Source organism: Equus asinus, chromosome 10 (assembly GCF_041296235.1).
Source record: "Equus asinus isolate D_3611 breed Donkey chromosome 10, EquAss-T2T_v2, whole genome shotgun sequence".
In the NCBI taxonomy this organism is placed as follows: domain Eukaryota; kingdom Metazoa; phylum Chordata; class Mammalia; order Perissodactyla; family Equidae; genus Equus; species Equus asinus.
The window spans coordinates 80,133,467-80,154,510 of NC_091799.1; the positions used below are offsets into that span (position 1 = coordinate 80,133,467).

Below are 21,044 nucleotides of genomic sequence, written 5' to 3' on the forward strand. Positions count from 1 at the left end.
TTGCGGGTGCATATAAAGGTAGGCGTTTGAAAATCTGAGCCTGTAGCCAAGAGAAAAGCTTGAGGTAACAGGATAGATTTCCTAGTTACTGGTGTATACTTGGTAGATCAGGTCCCTGGAGTAGAGTGATAACTCAAGGAAAATGAAATGGGAGCAGATAATCAAGCCACAGGTGGAAATTTGAGCAATACCAACATAAGGGAGTAGGTAACCAAAATTAAAAAGAGGAATGCTCAAGTAGGAAGAGAACAATGGGGAAAGTAAAGGTGAGAGCCTGGGAGAAAGGATAAGTGGAATAGAAATAACCCAAATAAATACCAAATATATGTAAAGAAATATTTAGGCTTCAGTGCACTAGGCCTGATCATGCTGAGTAGTTGACTTTCTAGCTGTTGATTAGGTGCCGCTAATCCTTGAAAGGCAATTTTGAGTCACACTTAGTGTAGTGTTTAGTTAAGTGTGTATGCTTTTGAGTGCTTAAATTATGCCTAGTGAGTTTACATACCAGACTGTCATTGTCCTATTTCCTTCCCTACTGATCTTTCATAGAAATTACATGGAGTACAAAATAGTAACACTCAACTGACTAATAAAACAAGTGTTAAGAATTTGTATCTGTAATACATTCGATTTTGGTCAAGTAAAAATGTCTGTGACCCTTTTTAATAAAAGTGTTTGGATCATTTAGAAAATAGCATAAATATTACATCTGACCCTAAGGTGGTTAAATTTGTGTCCAGTCAGAGTCCTCCTTTTCTCCTTTCGTGCTCTGGGGTTTTTTTTTTTTTTTTTTTTTCCGCTGATGAAGATTTGCCCTGAGCTGACATCCATGCCAGTCTTCCTCTGTTTTTTAGTATGTGGGCCACCAGCACAGCATGGCTGCTAACAGCAGTGTAGGTCTGACCCCAGGAACTGAACCTGGGCTGCAGAAGCAGAGCATGCTGGACTTAACCACTAGGCTGGCCCTCTGTTATGTTTTAATGTTAGAGCTATGTGGGGAGAAGTGATGTTGGCTTTTGGAGATTTTGTAGGAGAAACTCCTGCTTATACGTGCCGAAATGTGTCTGTCTATAGATCTTTTAGAGTCACACTGCTTTTTCCAAGTATCCTTGTGAATAACCTTAAATTTTTTTTTTTTAATGCAGATAATAATTAACAGAAGTTTTTGGAAAAAAGGGAAAGAAAGAAAATGTTAACTTTGTTGCTAATATCATGTAGCATTGCAGAATTAAGAATGTTCTAAATTTCAGTAATTTTTCTAACCTCTTAATTGTAAGACATTTTACAAAGAATTCATGTATTCTTGTTTTTGTCTGATTAAAGTATGTTTTTAAATCTTTGAAGTCTTGTTATTTTCAGAGGGGTAGGTAGAATTCTTACCAGCCTTTGAATATGAGAAAACTTAGAGAAAATATAAGATCCAGTTGAACAGTGATTTAAGATATCCTAATTGATGCTTTTTATTGTTATTTTTAAAAATGCCTTCTCTCTTATGTGCCTGATTTAGCCAGTCCATGTTAATGAAGCTTACTAGTCCAACCACCTAGATCTTTAAAGAAAATAATATAAAAACTTGTGTTCTCTGGGGCTGGCCCTGTGGCCGAGTGGTTAGGTTCGCGTGCTCCGCTGCAGGCGGCCCAGTTGTTTCATTGGTTCGAATCCTGGGTGCGGACATGGCACTGCTCATCAAACCACGCTGAGGCGGCATCCCACATGCCACGACTAGAAGGACCCACAACAAAGAATATACAGCTATGTACCAGGGGGCTTTGGGGAGAAAAAGGAAAAAAATAAAATCTTAAAACAAACAAACAAAAAACTTGTATTCTCTAAATAAATGTCTTGAGTGTGAGTTGTTAGAGAATTGGTTCACAAGAAGAAATTTGAGTAGGAACAAGAATTTGTGAAGTTACATTTCTGTTCCAATGTTAAGTATTCTGATGCTAAATGAACTTTGTATTTAGATTTGGAATTTTAGTGTTGCTAGCAAAACTTATTAAACTCATGGAAAACTTGAAGTTTTTTGTTTTCCGAAATTATTTTCCCCACAAATTCAAACCCCCTTTACCATCTCAAACCAGAATTTCCTAATACGCAACTGCAGAGTAATCTTAATTTTCTGGAGTTTGCTGAGAGCTAGGAAGTAAGTACAAAAGCTTCTGAATCACCAGACTAGAATTTACAGTACATGTGCAATAGATTTATGTCCTTTATTCCTGGGTGCGTGTTCTATATTGTCCAAACCAAAAATTGGAACATAAGATAAAAATCTGGACAGGGAATTGAAGTCTGAGGGCTAGCCACCCTTAAGTTTTTCTTATAGCAAGTTAGAAACAGTACCTTTGATGAAACTGGTTTAATAGACTTACTGTACACTTGAATTAGTTCTCATTGTCCGTAGCAGTTTTCAGTTCCCCATTTAATAATTTGACTGAGCTCAACTAATGTTTAAATGAACACAGTAGTAGGCATTCAAATATTTGAGTGAATACTTTTAATTTTTTAGAGCTTAATTTCTAGCTGTATAACGAATTCACTCTTGAAATGGGCTCATGAGAGGTAATTATTGTAACAACATAATATACCCTGGTAACTAATCTGCTAGAAAATCAGGGGCTTGATAATGAGCATGTTAGTTTGAGATGCCTGTTAGATATCCAGAGAAAGATGTCAAATATACCATTGGGTACATTCATTTGGAGTCCTCAAGATGGGCCAGAGTTAGAGAGACTGGAGTCATCAGCATCAACATATAGATGTCTTTTAAAGCCTTGAAACTAGAGATTGCCAGGGAGAGAGTAGAGAAGAGGAGCCTTATGATCCATATTCATTGAGAGTGGTTAGTGCAGTTTTAGTTAATCCATAGTTGGGTAATGATAGTAATAATCTGAATGTTAATGCTATGTTCATCCATATTCAGAAATTCTAAGAATAGTTTTCCAAAACTGGTTTATGTTGATTTGTTGATTAAAGTAAATGAAGGATTATCTAATTATTACCTTAGTCATTGCTTTCCTTTTAAAAAAAATTCTTGACATTCGTTTGCTCTATTTAAATATAATGAGGCTTATGTCTATGTGTTAAACTGTTGTACAGGCTGTCTAATCTAGTATGTATCTTTTTGTGAGGTAATGTTTATGTATTAATTTTCAAATAGCCAAATGTGTCCTCGGTTCCTCTTTTGAGACCATACATTTCCCTTTAGATTATAGAATAAGCACAAAACTATTTTAAAACTCTTAACCCAATATTCATAAACAAAAGACTGGGAAGGTAAGTGTCAAAATATTAACACTATTTTGTTATAAGTAATAAAATTATATGTAATTTTAATTTTCTTTATATGTGCGTTTTCCATGTTACCTCTATAAACTTTTAAAAAGCAAAATGCATATTACAAATGCTATCTAAAAAATTGGTTTTACTTTATAATTTAGTAAGCTATGATTTAAAATAAAAGAATATGTTTAAGGTTGTGTTTTGGACGGGTACTTGAAAAATTGATTTTGTATGGTAAAGAGGCAAGGTATAAGGAAATTTGGAGAAGGAAAGAAAATCACATGCTTTTTAATTCTAGCATTCACTCGAGTGGACAAATGTCCTACTTGATGATTAAATGGATGTTCATTGAGGATATTTCTAAACTTCTCTCTCAACATTTTACTTTATAGATTATTTAGAAATATGCTTTAAGAGGAGAATATTAATGGCAAGATAGTGACATTATAAAATATTACTCCAGTTGACTAAGAAAGACAATTCTTGAAGTTATCTATTCTCAGGGAGCTACCCAACCTTTTGTTTGGATTGTCTAGGGTAAATTCCAAGTAGAGTTCATAAATCTGAACACGAGAGCTGCAAATCCAAGTGCAACAGAGGTCATCTACCTTCTAAAATATTAGTTTATCTTGTTCTTCAAGCCATATGCGATATGTTAAAAATCCGTTTAAAAAATAAAATGCTCAAGCTGTAAAACATGCAGATTTTAAGATCCCCTTGACTGTGTGATTCAGGAAGGTTAATAGTGTGTTTGGTATTAAAACCAAATTATGATTTTCTGAAATGAGACTTTCTAGTTTAATGTAAACTTGTAGGTTTCACAGGTAGTCATTAAAATGTACCTTAAAAAATGCATTCTATTTTTATACAGGGCTTTTTAAGGAAATATGTAATATGAATCATATAATAAGACCAAATTTGTTTTATTTTATATAGCTTGCATTGAAAGGCTCTAGCTACAGTGGACTACTTGAACGACATCATATTCACACCAAAAATGTACAGCATATTCTAGATAGTTTACGGTAAGTCTGTAGGATCAGGCCCTGCATGGGCTTTTGTATTTAGGACTTAGAATTTTTATTTTGACTAGCAGCTAATCCTTAGATTTTTTAGTAAAGATTGCCATTTAAAAATCGTTTTCAGAAAATTATATCGTGGTTAATGAACCTGTTATTACAGTGTTTCTACAGAAATTTTTATTGTGCTCTGAAAATTTCACAGATTTTCAGTTATTATTTGATCTGCCCGAAAAGTGCCTTTTCTACAAAGAGTTAATTCTGTACACAGCAAGCTTCATCTGTATGTGTAATGTTTTATTTCTTAAACAGAATACTGGATTATGTGGGTGTTCATTGTAATCTTTGAATGCCTAAAAATTATCAATGTAGAAACTTCAATTAATTGGGACTAAATGCAGTCAGTGAATAAGTTTACTTGTATACAAGAGAATCACTGTGAGAAGATGCAAATTAGAAAGTATTTTAGTCACTGTTTTGGTGTCTGGCACTCAGTAAATATTCGTTGGATTTAAAATAACAGCTATTCAGTTTTATAATGAAAAAAATTATCTTTCAAGGTGTTAGTCTTCTGGGCCATTTTTGTGTTGCTGTATTTTAGCATCATAAGGAGTACAGAAAATAAAATGAAATTCTTATCAATCAGTATTGGTCTGTATCGGGCTATAAAAGATTTTTAAAGCACATAGGGATTTGGGATAGTCATTAACTTTCAAGTTACTCATATGCTTCCTGGCTTGTCATAGTCTATTGGCTTTTGTAATTAAATGAAAATGAAGCTAACCTTGTGAAGCTGAACACAAATTTGTTTATTTATAAAACAAATGTATTTATTGTACATCTCCATTGTAATAATCTGCCTTTCAGAATCCATACTCCTTTATGTTATTTGTGGAAATTTTATATAACCTTTACTTTTTTGTCTTAGGAATGAAGGAATTGAGGTTCGATTAGTAAAGAGGAGAGAATATGATGAAGAAACTGTTCGATGGGCAGATGCTGTCATAGCTGCAGGAGGTAATAGTTTTACAGAGGTGAAGATGTTGGAATACAGAAATACTCTTTAATACTCACTTCCAAATACTCTGTGGTCTAGCTGTAATAAAGTCTTCAGAGTCCTACACCATAAGACAAATTTTGGGGTTTTTAGGATCAAGTTTAAAAAAATCTACCTTATATAAGGTTTCACTTTTAGTGAATTATGTTACTGTGAGGTTCCATGTGTATATTTTGGTGTATATATTTAAGGTGTGCATTTAACTTCAAATATGATTCGAAGGATTAGTTGTAACTGTATTTTGGTTTAGTTATACCAGTCTTAAAAAAAAAGTTGAAGTTACATTAAGAGTTTACTGAGATTAGATAAATTCTTTTTCCCTTTGGCCCCAATATACTTACACTTATTTTTTTCCTAAGCTTTATTATTAAGTTAGTGAATATTCTTTGTAAAGCTTTAAATTGACAGCATTTGTTGGAGAGAAAAATCTGAAGTTGGACATTTTCTTGGCTATATTCTCATTAAAATAATTTAGGTGGGGCAAGCCCCGTGGCCGAGTCGGTAAGTTCATGTGCTCTGCTTCGGCAGCCTGGGGTTTTGTTGGTTGGGATCCTGGGTGCAGACTTGGCACTGCTCATCAGGCCACGCTGAGGCAGCGTCCTTCAAAGCACAACCAGCGGCACTCAACTAGAATATACAACTATGTACTTGGGGGGCTTTGGGGAGAAGAAGAAGAAGAAGAAAAAAGAAGATTGGCAACAGATGTTAGCTCAGGTGCCAATCTTTAAAAAAAAATTATGAATTTGGACTGTGGTTGTGAGAGAAGGAAAGAGGATTGGTTAATAGAAGTGGTAGAATAAGAGCAGTGCTTCCCAGCTGGAGGAGGCCAGGGATACTGCTAAACATCCTACAGTGCACAAGACAGCCCCCAAAGTCCTAGTGTTCAAAAGGATGTTATAAACTAGTTTTATAACGAATCTAGTTATGTCTTATATCCTTTAGGTGATGGCACGATGCTTCTGGCAGCAAGTAAAGTCTTGGACAGACTTAAACCAGTTATTGGAGTAAACACTGATCCAGAACGGTAAAGAAAAACATATTTTTTGTTTGTTTGGCTTTTTTTGTGTGTGTGTGTTAGATATAAAAACATTTATGCTTTCCTTTTCATAGTGACTATTTATGATAAATCTTAATATTTGGAAGCTCTTCTTTATTGTCTCTACAGCAGTCACATTACTGGGCTCTGTTGCTACAGGGAATTTACTGTGGTGCATGGTTTAAGTGGAAACATCATTGCTTCTGGCTATCATGAATGTTAGAACCATGTTCCAAAAACATTTTAGTGATGAAAGTTTGGCAGGTACCTTTAGCAGAGTTCTCTTCTATGTAGTTGCTTTCAAGGATATAGCTCTTGTTTTTAGCTCAGGCATTTAGCTGGCATTGGTGGTAGAAAATTATGATATGGGACAGACAAGTCCTCACAATTGACTTGCCAGGTAGTTTGGGAGTAGTATCTATGGCAGAATAGACCTGAGTCCTTGATCCAGGTCTCCCCAAGGAGTATTGGGGACTTTTGGTATTGCTGAAGAGGGGTGAGTTAATAACATTCTATCTCCTACTCTTCCTTATAGCTCTCATCTACGTTCTTGGTTATGCCTCCACTGATTTTCTGGGTAACTTCATTGACTTAATGAATAAACCAAACCGATTTTCACTTTTTTTCCCCTCAGCTTGACTGACATTTATCCACATTCTGTTCCAGCCACCCACAGCCAGGACCATCCCTGGACTTTATGATCTTCTAGACTTTCCCCATCTCTCAAATCTTAATTCCACTTTGACTGCAACCTCCTACCTTAACAGCAGTCTTACTCACCTTGGTCCTACTAAATCTTTGACTTTCAGTGTATTGATTCTTCTCTGTTTTCCTCGCTTGATTCTTCCTCACTTCATTCACTTTCTTGACAAATGTCTTAATTATTTTGTACCATTATCTTTCTCCTCAGTCCTAGATCAATCTGCCATCCTTTCTATTCCTACATCAGCACTGCTGAGGCCATCTGGGAAAAAAATCTTAGAAACTTGGGCTTGGTGGCTCACTTTGGGCTTTGATGGCCTGAATTTACTTCCACTTGGTAGTTTCTAGCACTTAGAACTGGACCCTGAGAGGTGCTCAAAGTACTTTCTGTATGGCTGCAGTCATCTCTATTTCTGTATGGCCCCATTCCTTGTGGTAGCCGCATCCAGAGTGGCTGTTCAGCTTCTGTATGCTCCTTACTTTCCTTATCCTTCTTCCTTCAACAAACCCTTCTCTTATCTCACAGAATAAGTGAAAGTCACTGGATTAGAACTTCTTCAACTTTTCTCTTGCTTTAAAAAAAAATCTTGTTCTGTTGCCCATCTTCTTTTTTCCATCTCTCTCTTCATACATGATTCCTTTTAGCCTAAAAACTTGTTCAAATCTTTTAGGGTTTCCCTGTGTATTCCTTCAAGATACATGGCAAATTCCTTAGCATAATGTATATGATATTTCATAATCTGTTGCCTATTTTTCATTTCACCTGTCCTCATTTACCTATAGGCAGTATACATTCTTCAGCTAAAAAAAACATTATTGAAGGCCCCCTAGGGACAGCCTAGGATCCTTCTAAAAGGCTGGTCCTAAGTGCAGAATGTAGCTGTATGAGCATCTGCTGATGCGATAGAGGCTCATGTGTGGTGGCTTTTGCTCTGGTGAGGAGCTTTGTTGATATTTAAGATAGCAGGATTTGAAAGAATGAGTGAAAGAGTTCTCCAGAAGGCCATGTTCTTTTCATGCCTTTGTATGTGCTTTTGCGTAGAGTGCCCTTATACTACTTACTAAATTGTACAGTTGTTGCTTATTCAAGACTGGTGCCTCTCCAGGCATCTGACTATAATTCCCTATACAGAGAGCACTTACTTCTGCATATTATTTTCTGCTTGATTGTTTGTCCCTTCCCTTAGACTGTAAATTCCTTGTGTATAGGACTTTGCGTTTTAATTTCTCTGTCACTAGCATAGTTTTATACATAGTCAGTAGGTAATAAACATTTTAAAAATGAATGATTAATTAAATGATCTTAGAAAGCAGGGCTAGGACCCCGACCTAACAGTAAATGTTCCCTGAGCATAAGTAGTTGAGATGATTGGTTCAGTAATTGTTTTTTGATTGCCTTCAGTGTTGATGCATGTGTATTTTAGAACTTCTTAATGGCATATTTTTATATCTTTAGAGGTTCTTAACTTTAGTGATCACATTTTATACAGTTAGCTGAAATATATTTTCCTTTAAAAAGCTGGCTTGATACTCAGAAGCTAGTGGGGATTTTGAAACTGGTAAGCAGATGGTATTGCTTTTCTAATTTCTATCTAGAATAATAGGTTTTGGAAGTCCTTTTTTCCTCTCTTTTTGCTTCCAGGCAGAAATGTATCAAGGCTCGTAGCTTTTCTGTAATTCAGGTTGCCTGACTTCTTTTTCTTAAGCATTGTGGTCCTTAAGATCCTAAATGTCAGAAGTTAATGTTTAACTTGTTTATTCTCCTCTGTATTAGTTATCAAGTACAGCATAACAAATAAGCCCAGAACTTAGAGGTCTTAACACAATAGTAATCATTTGTCATCTCTCATGGTTTCTGTGGGTCAGGAATTCGAGAGCATCTTGGCTGGGTAGTTTAGACTTGGGATCTCATGAGGTTGTGGTCAGATGTCAGCTGGGGCTGCAGGCATCTGAAGGCTTAACTTAGGCTGGAGGATCCACTTCCAAGACAGCTCACTCACATGGACTCATGTAAATTAAATATATAATTTCTCTCTGTCCCTTCTGTATTCTGCACTCACTCTGCTGAGCCTGGTAAATAATTGTGACATTTGAATGCTTAATAATTAAAATGGGACAGAGGCCATGTGGTAGCCAGTCTCCAAGGTAGTCTTCTAGTATTTACACCTTTATGTGGTTCCCTATCCCCTTCTGTGTTCAATCAGGGCTGGCCTATTTGACCAATGGAATATGGTATGACAGTGTGTGGTTTCCAAGGCTAGGTCGTAAATGGTATTGCAGCTTCTGTATTGGTACCGTGGATGGCTCATTCTGGGCTAAGTCAGCCACTGTGATGTGAGGACACTCAAGCAGCCCTGTGGAGAGGCTCACCTGAAGAGGAATTGAGGCCTCTTGCCAACAGCCATGTGAATGTGCTTGCAGCCCTAGGTGATATCTCACTATAACTTCATGAGAGAATCTTCCTCTGGGGTGTTTCAGAACTGCAGTTGATCTCAGTAGGTATTATTTTATCAAATGATTGTTGATACCTTTTATATACTTAGCACAATGGAAAGTCTTGCACTGAATATAAAAATTAAAAAACTTAGGTCCTGCCTAAGTTTCTTAACCTCAGTGTTGACCCTCTCAGATAAAGACATTACTGACTAGTTACAACTTTGTAGTACTTTTTTCTCTGCTCTTCACACTTATAAGTTAATTTACATTTATTATCAAGAATTTGTTTTGTCAAGCCTACTCTTAAACTTTCCTTCAAGGTTGAAGCATCATGGAAATGATGATGCTTGAGCTTTCTAGACACCTTTCCTCACATTAGGTGCCATATTCTCTCATCTATCTATAGCAACCTATAGGCAATCTTACCACTTTGTAGTTTGCAGTTGTTTGTTTTAATTTTTGTCTTCCACATCAAGCTGTTAACTCCTTGAAGGAGTTCATCTTCATATTTTTTGAGTAATGAAGGATTATGCTGGATTAAGCTTTCTGAGTTCTCTTTTAGTGACTCGGAATTTCTTAAATGACATTTAAAAGGGATTTATGGTTCAAAACACTTTCACATAGGCAGTTTGATTCCTCAGAATAACCTTTTGAGATTGGTGGTTTTACCACCCTTTTAGAGATGAGGAAGCTGATGCTAACGCAACTTGCCCAAAGTTAATAGTTAAATACTTTAAAGGTAAGATACAAACACCACTATACCGTTAGATAATTTTACAGAATAATCAATCAGTGGCAGATTTGCTGTTATTTTTAGTTTCACTGGAATGTGGAAACTTAAGTAGTATTGTGTGTTATGGCATTAAAGCTGGATGTAAACTATTTCTATTTGGCCTTTTTTTGTTCTTGTTGTTGAAAATATAGACAATTTTGTGGTAAAAGAATAGAGTAAAAATTTTTAAAATTTCGTATCTGATTTTTGTAGTTTAGTGATACCTTTTGAATTGTTTTTTTTTTTTTCTTTTTCTCTTAATGCTACCCCAAAACCCTTTTAAAATAAAGGTCTGAGGGTCATTTATGTCTTCCTGTTCGATATACACATTCCTTCCCAGAAGCCTTACAGAAGTTCTACCGTGGCGAGTTCAGGTAGGAATTTCTTACTATTATATAAACACCTTAATAAATGTGTGTCGTTAAAAGTGCTGTTAGATAGAGGCCATGTCTCTACTTTCTTAACCTTGTTACATGTTCTTAGCAGTTTGGTGGAAAGATAGTTAAAACTGTTGGCTAAAACTGAGTGTTCAAATTCTCAGAGATTTTATATTTTTTATCCTCATCTTCTCTCATCTAGAATGACTGAGGGTTGGATTTACTCCCTCCCCAGATTCTCTCCCAGAGATGCTTAGAATCTCTGTCTGACATATTAAGTGTTTCATAAGTAGTGGGAATGTGTTTTCATATTCCTTTCACTTAATTTATTCAGTGGTCAAACTGTCCTGAAAGAGGGCGGGTGGAGGAGGAGCAGAGATGGAGTTGGCTCATTACATTGGAGAAAGCGAGTTGGACTTCTTTTTATCTCCTGGCTTAGATTGGATTTAGAGCTTTGTCCCTGGGTATTTGTGAAATTGTATTAATTCTTCTTGATTTCTAGAGTTGTTTTATTAATAATGATTTTATTTTCTAGTAATTTCAGAAGTTTGGCACCTCTAGAAATGAATAATTTATAACCATCAAGTGGGAGTAAATTTTTGTATACTTACCTAGCAGAATCTGTCCCATTGGCTTTTGATACATCAATTTTTGGTCTTGAAATTAAGTAAACCTGGTTCTTTTTCTTTTACTTTTACCAAAAATGTCATTTAAATTTTTAGGTATAATCTTAAATGTTATAATATTTGTTATTACTCTTTCTCCTTTCATTGTAAAAAAAATCATCACAAAATTTGGGGGAGAGATTTTTATCTAATCCAACTACCTTATCACAATATTATTTTAATTTTGGAATGCTTTCTTTTTTGCATATGTTATACTTTTTTTGTTTTTTGAGGAAGATTAGCCCTGAGCTAACATCTGCCACCAATCCTCCTCCTTTTGCTGAGGAAGATTGGCCCTGAGCCAACATCCATGCCCATCTTTCTCCACTCTATATGTAGGATGCCTGCCATAGTATGGCTTGATAAGTGGTGTGTAGGTCCACGCCAGGGCTCCTAACCAGCGAACCCCAGGCTGCCAAAGCAGAGCATGCAGAACTTAACTGCTACACCACCAGGCTGGCCCCTGCATGTGTTAATACTTTTGGATGAGCAAAACACAACTATATCTAGCTCAGTATCTTGGATTTAATGGCTACTTGATAAAGGATTTGACTTTAATTCACGTGTTTGGGAGATTTTGTACAAATACATTAGATATTTACATTATAATTGAAACGAGAAAATTCACATCTAAATCTGCCTTTGAGCAGGAATCTGGGTTTCAGGTATAATTTGTTCATGGAGTAAATAGTTTTTTAACATGAAATTTTGAATTTGGTGAAATTATAATGTCTGACTCTTAGTTTAATTTATTCTGTCTTAACACAACTTGTTCTTCCTTTACTCTCCTAAGGTGGTTATGGAGGCAGCGAATCAGGTTATACCTTGAAGGCACTGGCATAAACCCTGTTCCTGTGGACCTTCATGAACAGCAGCTCAGTTTACATCAGCATAGTAGAGCCTTCAACATTGAAAGAGTTCATGATGAAAGTAGGTGGATTGGGAATTAGAAGTGTTAGGGCAATATTTTACTTACAGTTCCTTTGATCTCTAATTTCTAGAAGTGAACTTATAATTATTTGGGGATTTTAGTGCCACTAAGAACACTTAAGAAAGTACAGTGAACTACTTGAGGTGTAAAATTTATTATGATTAGATTCTGAAGTAAGGAATACAGTATATTTCTAGGAGAAATGTTTTCTAGAATGGGTTTAAGGACAAGTGGATTAGGGAAGGATTATAAAATCCAAGAGGATAGTTGATATTTAAGGAAAGATTCTTGGCCTTAATCTTGGAAATGTCAAAAAAGAAAAAGAGAGCAGGAGAAATAAAATGAGCTAACCTGTGGAAGATTTCTTCATAATTATACATTTATCTAGTCACATTTAAATATACTATAGTTGTAGTTATTGATTAAAACCTTTTTGTTGGGAAATTTTGCATCCCAGCTTTAAGATTTGTGTTTCAAATATTTGTATAAGCTGCTACAAGAATATTAGCAAAAGGTAATATGCAGCTTTTTTGTTGTAAGAATTAAGGTGAACTCTCAGTTTTGAGCTAATTTGTGCATTATAAGTTAGCCATATTTTCTCACTTTTTCCAGTAACTGTAAGACTTTCATGACGCAAGAAGATCCCAAGAGATATCCTAAATATCTATGGACTGCATAAAAATATATTTTTTTCTCCTATGTTTCATTTCTTGATTAAACTTATCAGGAAAAGCTCTCTTTACCTATCTGCTTGCTGTCTCTGTCCTGTCATGGTACCAGATGTTTATTTATATTCATTTTCTAAGAGTTTTTCATGCTGATTTATAGCTTTATAGGTTAGGATGTTCCTTAACTGTGTGTTCATGTCATATTTTAAAGATGCTCCTTCTCCCTCTGAAAAAAATCATTTGATTTTAGAAATCTTTTAAGTAATTACATGCAATGAATTCCTATTATTTTTTTGAAAGACTGCAATAACTATTAAGTAAGATTTTAAAATCTTAGCTAAAAATTTTACCTTATTCCTCACCAAAAGAACTTGTTGCTACCACTAAAAGATGTTCATGATTTGGCTCTTTTTACCAGCAGTCTTAAAGGGAAGATGTAGATTGGTATTCAGAGATTCATTGCTCAGATTCCTATCTCAGATTCAGTGTTTTTAGTTTATAAACTAAGTTAATATATCATATATAGAATCAAAATTACATATAAACTTAGTGACATCCAGGATGTTCATATCTGATTAATGATAGTTCTAAAAAAAGAACAGAGAAAATGTTCAAAATAAAAATAATACAAGAAAATTTCTCAAAACTTAGGCGCTAGTCTTTGAATTGAAAGGACCCACAAAATACTTAGCAGAATTAATGGTAAAAGCTTCCACACCAAGGTATGTCAGAATGCTAGGGATAAAATAAAGCTCCTACAAACTTCCAGAGAGGAAGTGGTGGTGGTGATTGTGGTTAGAGCACGTTATTTTATATTTAAAGACTATATATATATATAAACTTATATATACAAAGAATCTGGAATCAGAGTAATTTCAGATTTCTCAGTAGTAACACTGGAAATTGCTATACTTATAATTGTTAAATTATTATTATTAACAGTTATATTTACCATGTCTAGGCACTATCTTAGAGCTCTCTTTTATTAGAAGGGTTTTTTTGATAGCTTTATTTTCTGAGGAAAAATTTAGGAAAATTTCAAGATACATCTCATATATTCTATTTAAATTCTCTTCAAGTTGGCAGGAAACATTTCTTAGGAACCTGCCATTTGGGATTTTTGAATATAGGAGTAGATTTGCGATTATAAATATACCACTGTGTTTCATCCCTGATTTAGCTTTCTAATTTAGAACAAAAGATTACAAAGAAAAAAAAAAATCCTAGTTTTCTTTTTTACTTTCACCTTAAAAAAGGGAAGATATATCTTCAAGCAAATAAAATTTTCTATCTTATTATAATTTTTTTTTGAGGAAGATTAGCCCTGAGCTAACATCTGCTGCCAATCCTCCTCTTTTTGCTGAGGAAGACTGGCCCTGAGCTAACATCCCTCCCTGCCTTCCTCTACTTTATATGTGGGACGCCTACCACAGCATGGCTTGCCAAGCATGCCATGTCCGCACGCAGGATCCCAACTGGCAAACCCCGGGCCACCGAAGCAGAACTTGTGCACTTAACTGCTGTGCCACCGGACCGGCCCCCCAGAATTTGCTATCTTATGTAGTGTAAGCTGTCCTCAACTAGATTGTATTTGTGTACAAGTTAATGAAGAAGAATTCATTTTTATTACGTATATACCTTCGAGGGAAAGTAGAGGTGGTTCATTTATTACTTTTAAAAACTTTACTCACATGAACTTGTAACTTTCTTGTTTGCATGGCTGGTTGTATTAATTTTGATAAGTGAATTGATTTGATAATCCCAGAATTCCAGTGGCTTAATGTAACGAGGATTTGTTTCTAGCTCATCTCACTGTCCAAGGGGTGTTCAAGCAACTTCCAAACAGTGGCTCTCACCATCTTCTAAGGCTCTGAATCTTCTGTTGGATTCTCTAGCTTGTGGGGAAAGTAAGACAGTGGGAATGTGAAGGATATTAAGGGGAGCTTTAAGAGCCAGACTTTCTCACTACTTTTGCTCATATCCTATTGGCTATTACTAGTCTCATAGGTATACCCAATGCAAGTAGACCTGGAAACATTGTCCCACAAAATGACAGTGTGAGAGAATTGCACAGTGTAGTAGCAGTCCCTGTGACTAGTATAACAATTTTATATTTAAGAATATAAATTATAATTTTGTAATCAATTTTCTTGGATAGAAAAATTGTCAATTGGTATCGAGTCCATCTTTTCATGTCCTATTTGAGGCAAGTTATAAATGAACAATTTCATGATTAGGTAATGTTTGGTAGTCAATTAGCATGAAAGAAAATATAAGCAGAATTAAGATGATTAATGAGACTTGGAAGCAATTTTATTGATTCTTTTCCTCCTTTGACAAAGGATTTCAGGTGAAATTCAGCAAGTATACATAATAAAAGTGCAATATGGAGAGGAAAATTAGGATGAGGAAAAATGGAAATAAAGGTAGACAGTCAAGACCATATGAAAGAAAAACATATGGATACAGTTTGATGGTGAGAATTCAGATTTATTAGTTAGTAATATTTAGCACGTACATACTGTTAGTTGAACATTTGCTGAAAATCTGTGGGGAGATGTAAAACAATTCCATTAGTAATTACCTTATGTAAAGAAAAACATTTAAACAATAACTTTTAGGTTTTTCCATTTGTAAAACTGTCAGGTATGAGAATGTGAATATATCTAGTATCAAATTAAGACACTTTCAAAAGTTAGCAGGTTTTATAGTCTAAGTGCAATCTAATTTGATTAAACACATCAAATCTTTTTTACATAGCTTTTTGTGTCAAATTCTTTGTATTGTATTATGAGATTGAGCTGATCACGTTAAAGTTTTCAGAGGGTCCTTGGCATTGTAATAACAACTTGTTATATTTGAAAGAACAGTTGGGTCCTCTTTAGGCAGTTATACTCCAAAAGAAATGAGATTGTGTAATTAGTGTTCAATAAACATATAAACGGAGAATATAATAATCAGGCTAGCAAGTCAGTGGTTGGTGACAATGGTGGAAAGTTTTATTAGTGTATTAAGTGTTTAATGTGTATTAGACACTGTATAACATATTACCTCAAAATTTAGTATGTTAAAACATAAATATTTATGATTTCACAGAAATTGTGAAGGTCAGGAATCCAGGAGCAGTTTGGCCTGTTAGTTCTGATTTAGGGTTTCTCAGGAGGTGACAATCAAGCTGCCGGCTGGACAGCAGTATCTGAAGACATGACTGGGACTGGAAGATCCGCTTCCCAGCTCATCACGTGGCTGTTAGCAGGAGGCTTCAGTTCTTCACTAGGTTGGCCTCTCCATTGGACTGCTCATGAACTATCTTCCCCCAGACCAAGTGATCTGAGAGAGAGCATGACCAAGGTGGAAGCCAGGGTGTCTTTCTTACCCAAATCTCAGAAGTGACATAACATCATTTCTGCCGTATGTTGGACACATAGACTAATCCTGGTATGATGTGATAGGGAGAGTTACACAAGAATGTGAATACCAGGAGTCAGGAATCACTGGGGGCCGTCTTGGAGGCTAGCCACCACAATTGGGGTGAACTTTTAAGCCTTGACTTAGGAGAAAGTGTGGAGGAAACAAAAAAGGGAACTTGTCCCCTGGTGCTTGTCCAGTGGGAGATACTTGGTTGCAGTGAATCTGCTCTTAGTGACTTTGAGAAGATGGGGTTGGCATTTCCAATTAGAGACTGCTAAAAGATAAAAATATGTAAAAGAAACCATTTGAAGGTGACAATCGCAAGTTTGATCCAGAAAGTAGTGAGAAGCCTTCGGAGGATTTTGTGTGATGGAGTGACGTTTAAGTAATTTTCAAGGAAGATTACTTAAGCTGTGCATACAACCTTATAGAGTAAAAAAAGAAAAGATGACATTTTTTAGGAATCATGAAAGGAGATGTGGCAGTATTCCTCCAATGCTGCCATTGCTAAAAACACTCTGGAGATTTTATTTAAAAAAAAAAATCTGATCTCTAACATAACTGATTTGGTTTCCAGTATGAGCTATGCATGTAATTTGCCACTTAAATCAAAAATGGCTCTCCTTTGGAAGGACTTGATAATTTCCACCTCTGAAGCTTCCAGAGTAAAACTAAGTTAAGTGTGACGACAAGAATCTTATGAGATGGAGAAATATATTTCATCACACTTGAAAAATTGTTTCACGAAGAATTAAGCTTTATTTTGGAGAGATGGGGGTGTCATTGCAGTATAATGTTAGGTGACTTTGAGGTTTATATTACAAACACTTTAAGAGCTATTTGATTTATATGTTAATAATCTTAAAGTATATGATTCTATTAAGACAAAAATCTGAAAATTTTAATGTTTTATAAAATTTATATCATACATTTTTAAAATTGAAGGAGCTATCTTGGATTTTTTTTTCATTACCTACAGGGTCCGAGGCGTCAGGACCACAGCTTTTGCCAGTGAGAGCACTAAACGAAGTCTTCATTGGGGAGAGTCTATCATCCAGGTACTTTTAAGCCTGTAATCTTGAGTTTGGAATTTAATATTTTAGTATTTTTTTACATATTTATTCAATTTCTACAACCTAAGATTTGTAAATAATTAATACTATATAAGTGATAGAAATGAATTGTATAATAAAATATTTCCACAACCTTCATACATGTTAATATATGTTAAGAGGAAAGAAGATTCGATGGCCAGAAAAGTTTGTGAAACCCTAGGTTAAACAAACATATTCAGATTTCTTTACTCCTGTATTTCCCAGAGCCTTTAATCTATCATATGGGTGGTTTATAAATATTTATAAGAATGATATACTAGGCATACATTCGCAAGTGATATAAAACCTTTATAGTCAGTCCATATTAAAATTTCCATACTGATTGTCTTAATAAGGTCCTTTAAAGCTGATTTATTTGTTTGCTTATTTTAATCTAGGATCCAGTTAAGGATCACACATTGCCTTTGACCAACATGGCCCTTTAGAATTAGTTAAAAACAGTTCCTTAGCCCTGCCCCTGTTTTGTCATTCATGATATTAATATTTCTGAATGGCCTAAGGCAATTGGTTTGCAGAATATTCCTTATTTTAGATTTGGATGATTTTTCTTTCTCTGCATGGTAAGATTCAGACTAAACATTTTTGTCAGGAATACTACATAGGTGATATTGGATCCTTTTTATTGCAACATCAGAAGGCAAGTGTGTTGACAGTTTAAAGTTTGTCACCATTATTACCAAAAATTAAAGTTAATAAAGTTCTTCATTAGGAGTATAAAAATATAGTCTGTGTTTTATTACTGATGAAGTCTGTTTTTTGAGTGTTAAGTATAACTTAGGCTTAACTTGTCAGCAGAATTTTTTTGCAAAACTTTTTTTTGCGTGACGTTAATTACCGGTTATAAAATGACTGCCGTAATGTAAAGTTAATTTAACTCTTGGCAGTACTTTAACACTTGCCTTACTTCTCATTTTGTGGATGTAAGTAAATTAGAGGTGGAAGATGAGAGGTGAATCTGTGTCCCACTTTGCTCCTACCAGAACCATGTGATCCTTTGAAGGTCATGTAGTTGATTCCGTTGCTTACTCAGAGTTCCATATTTTGGTGAAATTCAGTTTATTCTGAGTCGTATCCTTTGATAAGAAATTATGTTGAGAAAAGTTTGTCTTAATTAAAAAAGGTTTTAGCCAATGACTTAGGTAGTACTGAAAAAGACAAAGCCTGATTCAGTCGAATGATTTGAACAGTCTTTTTGAGTTGTAATTATTTTGATTAATGTAATTTTAAATTTATTCAATAAAAGTATATTGTACACCTACTATATGTAATATGTTAGGAGGGGGTATAAAGATGAGTAAGATAAAGGTAGTGGTATTTTAATTTTTTGGACAGTGGTAAAATACATAATTTAAAAATGTATTAAAAGTAAAATTATTCTTCAAAGAAATCAGGTAAAAATATATTCTTTAAAGAACTTAAAAATATAGTAAAGAATAAAACTTTATTTCATATAGTAAGACATGCTATATATGAAGCATTTCTTCTTTTGCTGCATATCAAGTTTGAAGCAATATGGAAATAATGGATACATTTATGTGATAGAGAAGGGAGAAAATTTAATTAGTGATATAATCTAGTCATTGCTAAAGACATAAGACAGAAGAGAACTTATTCTGTTAGTGTATTTTAAAGGTTGTAACTTCTGAGGGCTTCTACTAGTGTTGCTTTATAATTTGTACTTACTAAAAAATAACTTATAAAAGGAGAAAAACTAGGATCAATTGATAGACTTGGGAATTCAGTGAAGTCCCATTGGAGAATTTAGGTTGAATGCTTTTATTTTTTGTGGCAGTAGTGATTCGGTTGGTTTATCTCCTAAATAATGTCTGCTGCTGCTGCTTTTTTGTGTTCTTTGATGCCTCACCTTATATCTATACTAAGATAAGGACAGCAATGGGTAGGCTTCTGACACTATTGAAAAAGGTTTAACTATTTGAGGTATTAACACTTATCTGTAAAGATTCCATGACATAGACCCTTAGGCAGAAAGGAAATGAACATTTATTGGGCGCCTGCTTTGTGTCAGGCACTGTGTGTATTGTGTATGTTATTATTTTTAGTGCTCATAGCAACCTTGTAAAAAATGTAGTTATATTTATCAGTGAAAAAATTGAGATTTGGAGAGTTCAAATAACTTGCCCAAGTTCATATAATTAGATAGCATCAGAACTGTAATTATAAACTCAGTATTTCTGATTCTACATCCTATATTGAGGCTTCACTATGCCCTGAAAACTTTAGTGCTTTGCTTGGAAAATATGAAGTGCAGCAATATTATTCCTGCCTCATTTATAATGTTCTTAGATTTAAGAACATTTTAAAAGCCCAATTTTTTTTTCTCTTTTCTCCTATTTGTTCTAACCTAGAATGTCTTATTCTTGGGCTGTAGCAGTGGACAATTTAAGAAGAAGTATACCCACTCTAAAGGGACTGTGAGTTTTATTGCTGCCTTAAAAAAAATAATTTCCCTGAAACAGAAGTTCTATGAGTTGACTAATCTTGATAAACCTGCATGTGAGAATGACACTAAATTTGCTCATTGTTTTGGGCTCAACATCTCTCACCTGACTATACTTTTCTTCCTGTCCACCTCTGCTCTTCTATCCCCATTTACCTCTAATCTCTTGTTTCCGTGTGATTCTGGCATAATAGCAGCCATTTCTATGGATTTGGCTGGTGGCTTGTCTGTATGTAACAGGCTCCTAATATACCTAAAATTCCTAATTTTCTAGGAAGACATAACAAAGCTATAAAATGGATTAAATGTGAATATTAGGCCTGCTGTCTTTTATTTTTATGAAGGATGTTGATTTCAAAGAAAAAGTGGAAAGGAGTTGTATCATGTAAAACCTTCACAGATTAGGAGGTTGGCACTGAAAGATTTAGAATAAGAGATAAATTATCTGTAGAGTGTTAGTTTTTGCAAATGTGTCTAATAATTGTCATTATTTTGAAAAGCTATATTTTATTGAGTTTAACTTTTTTATTTGCTGGAGTGAAGTAACCCAGTGTTGATCAGATACCATTATTTCAAGATAGAGCTTACAAAATAGGCTTTTACATGTTTCAAAAGTTCTTTGAATAGTTGCAAATCATTTATACATTCATGCAGTTAAAGAATAATGCTATTTTTGCTGGTATCAGAAAACCACTTGATTTCATATTTATGAAGTACTCAGAGAAATATTTATCTCTTAAGAAATTACAGTTCTAGCCCTAGTTTTGTCCACTAATCCAGTATCGTATGAGACTTCTCTTTAGAACTTTATTAATAATCTCTGTTAACTTACTATCAATTCAAAAGGCACATTAGCTTGTAACTTAAGAAACAAGAATTTAGCAGAAATTATTGGTAACTTGAAGGATTAGATACAGACTTAGAGATATCAAGGACTAGCCACCAAGAGTGAACCTTGCCTAAGAATGGTATTTTGGGGGCTGGCCTGGTGGCACAGCGGTTAAGTGCGCATGTTCTGCTTTGGCGGCCTGGGGTCTGCCAGTTTGGATCCCAGGTACAGACATGGCACCGCTTGGCAAGCCATGCAGTGGCAGGCGTCCCACATGTAAAGTGGAGGA

General features: G+C 34.8%; 1 protein-coding gene across 3 annotated transcripts in view; it reads left to right on the top strand.

The window, feature by feature from the left end:
* Positions 1-21,044, top strand: part of NADK2 (NAD kinase 2, mitochondrial) — a 43,201-nt gene that overhangs the window by 8,880 nt on the left and 13,277 nt on the right. For 2 of the 3 annotated variants that reach the window (XM_070519756.1, XM_044779417.2), the window contains exons 2-7: positions 4,216-4,304; positions 5,227-5,315; positions 6,298-6,379; positions 10,592-10,675; positions 12,137-12,273; positions 17,333-17,411. In XM_070519756.1, coding sequence (XP_070375857.1) covers positions 4,216-4,304; positions 5,227-5,315; positions 6,298-6,379; positions 10,592-10,675; positions 12,137-12,273; positions 17,333-17,411 — 560 coding nt within the window. Of the gene's footprint in view, positions 1-4,215; positions 4,305-5,226; positions 5,316-6,297; positions 6,380-10,591; positions 10,676-12,136; positions 12,274-17,332; positions 17,412-19,834; positions 19,901-21,044 lie in introns of all 3 variants that reach the window. The other variant, XM_044779416.2, reaches the window with a different exon arrangement.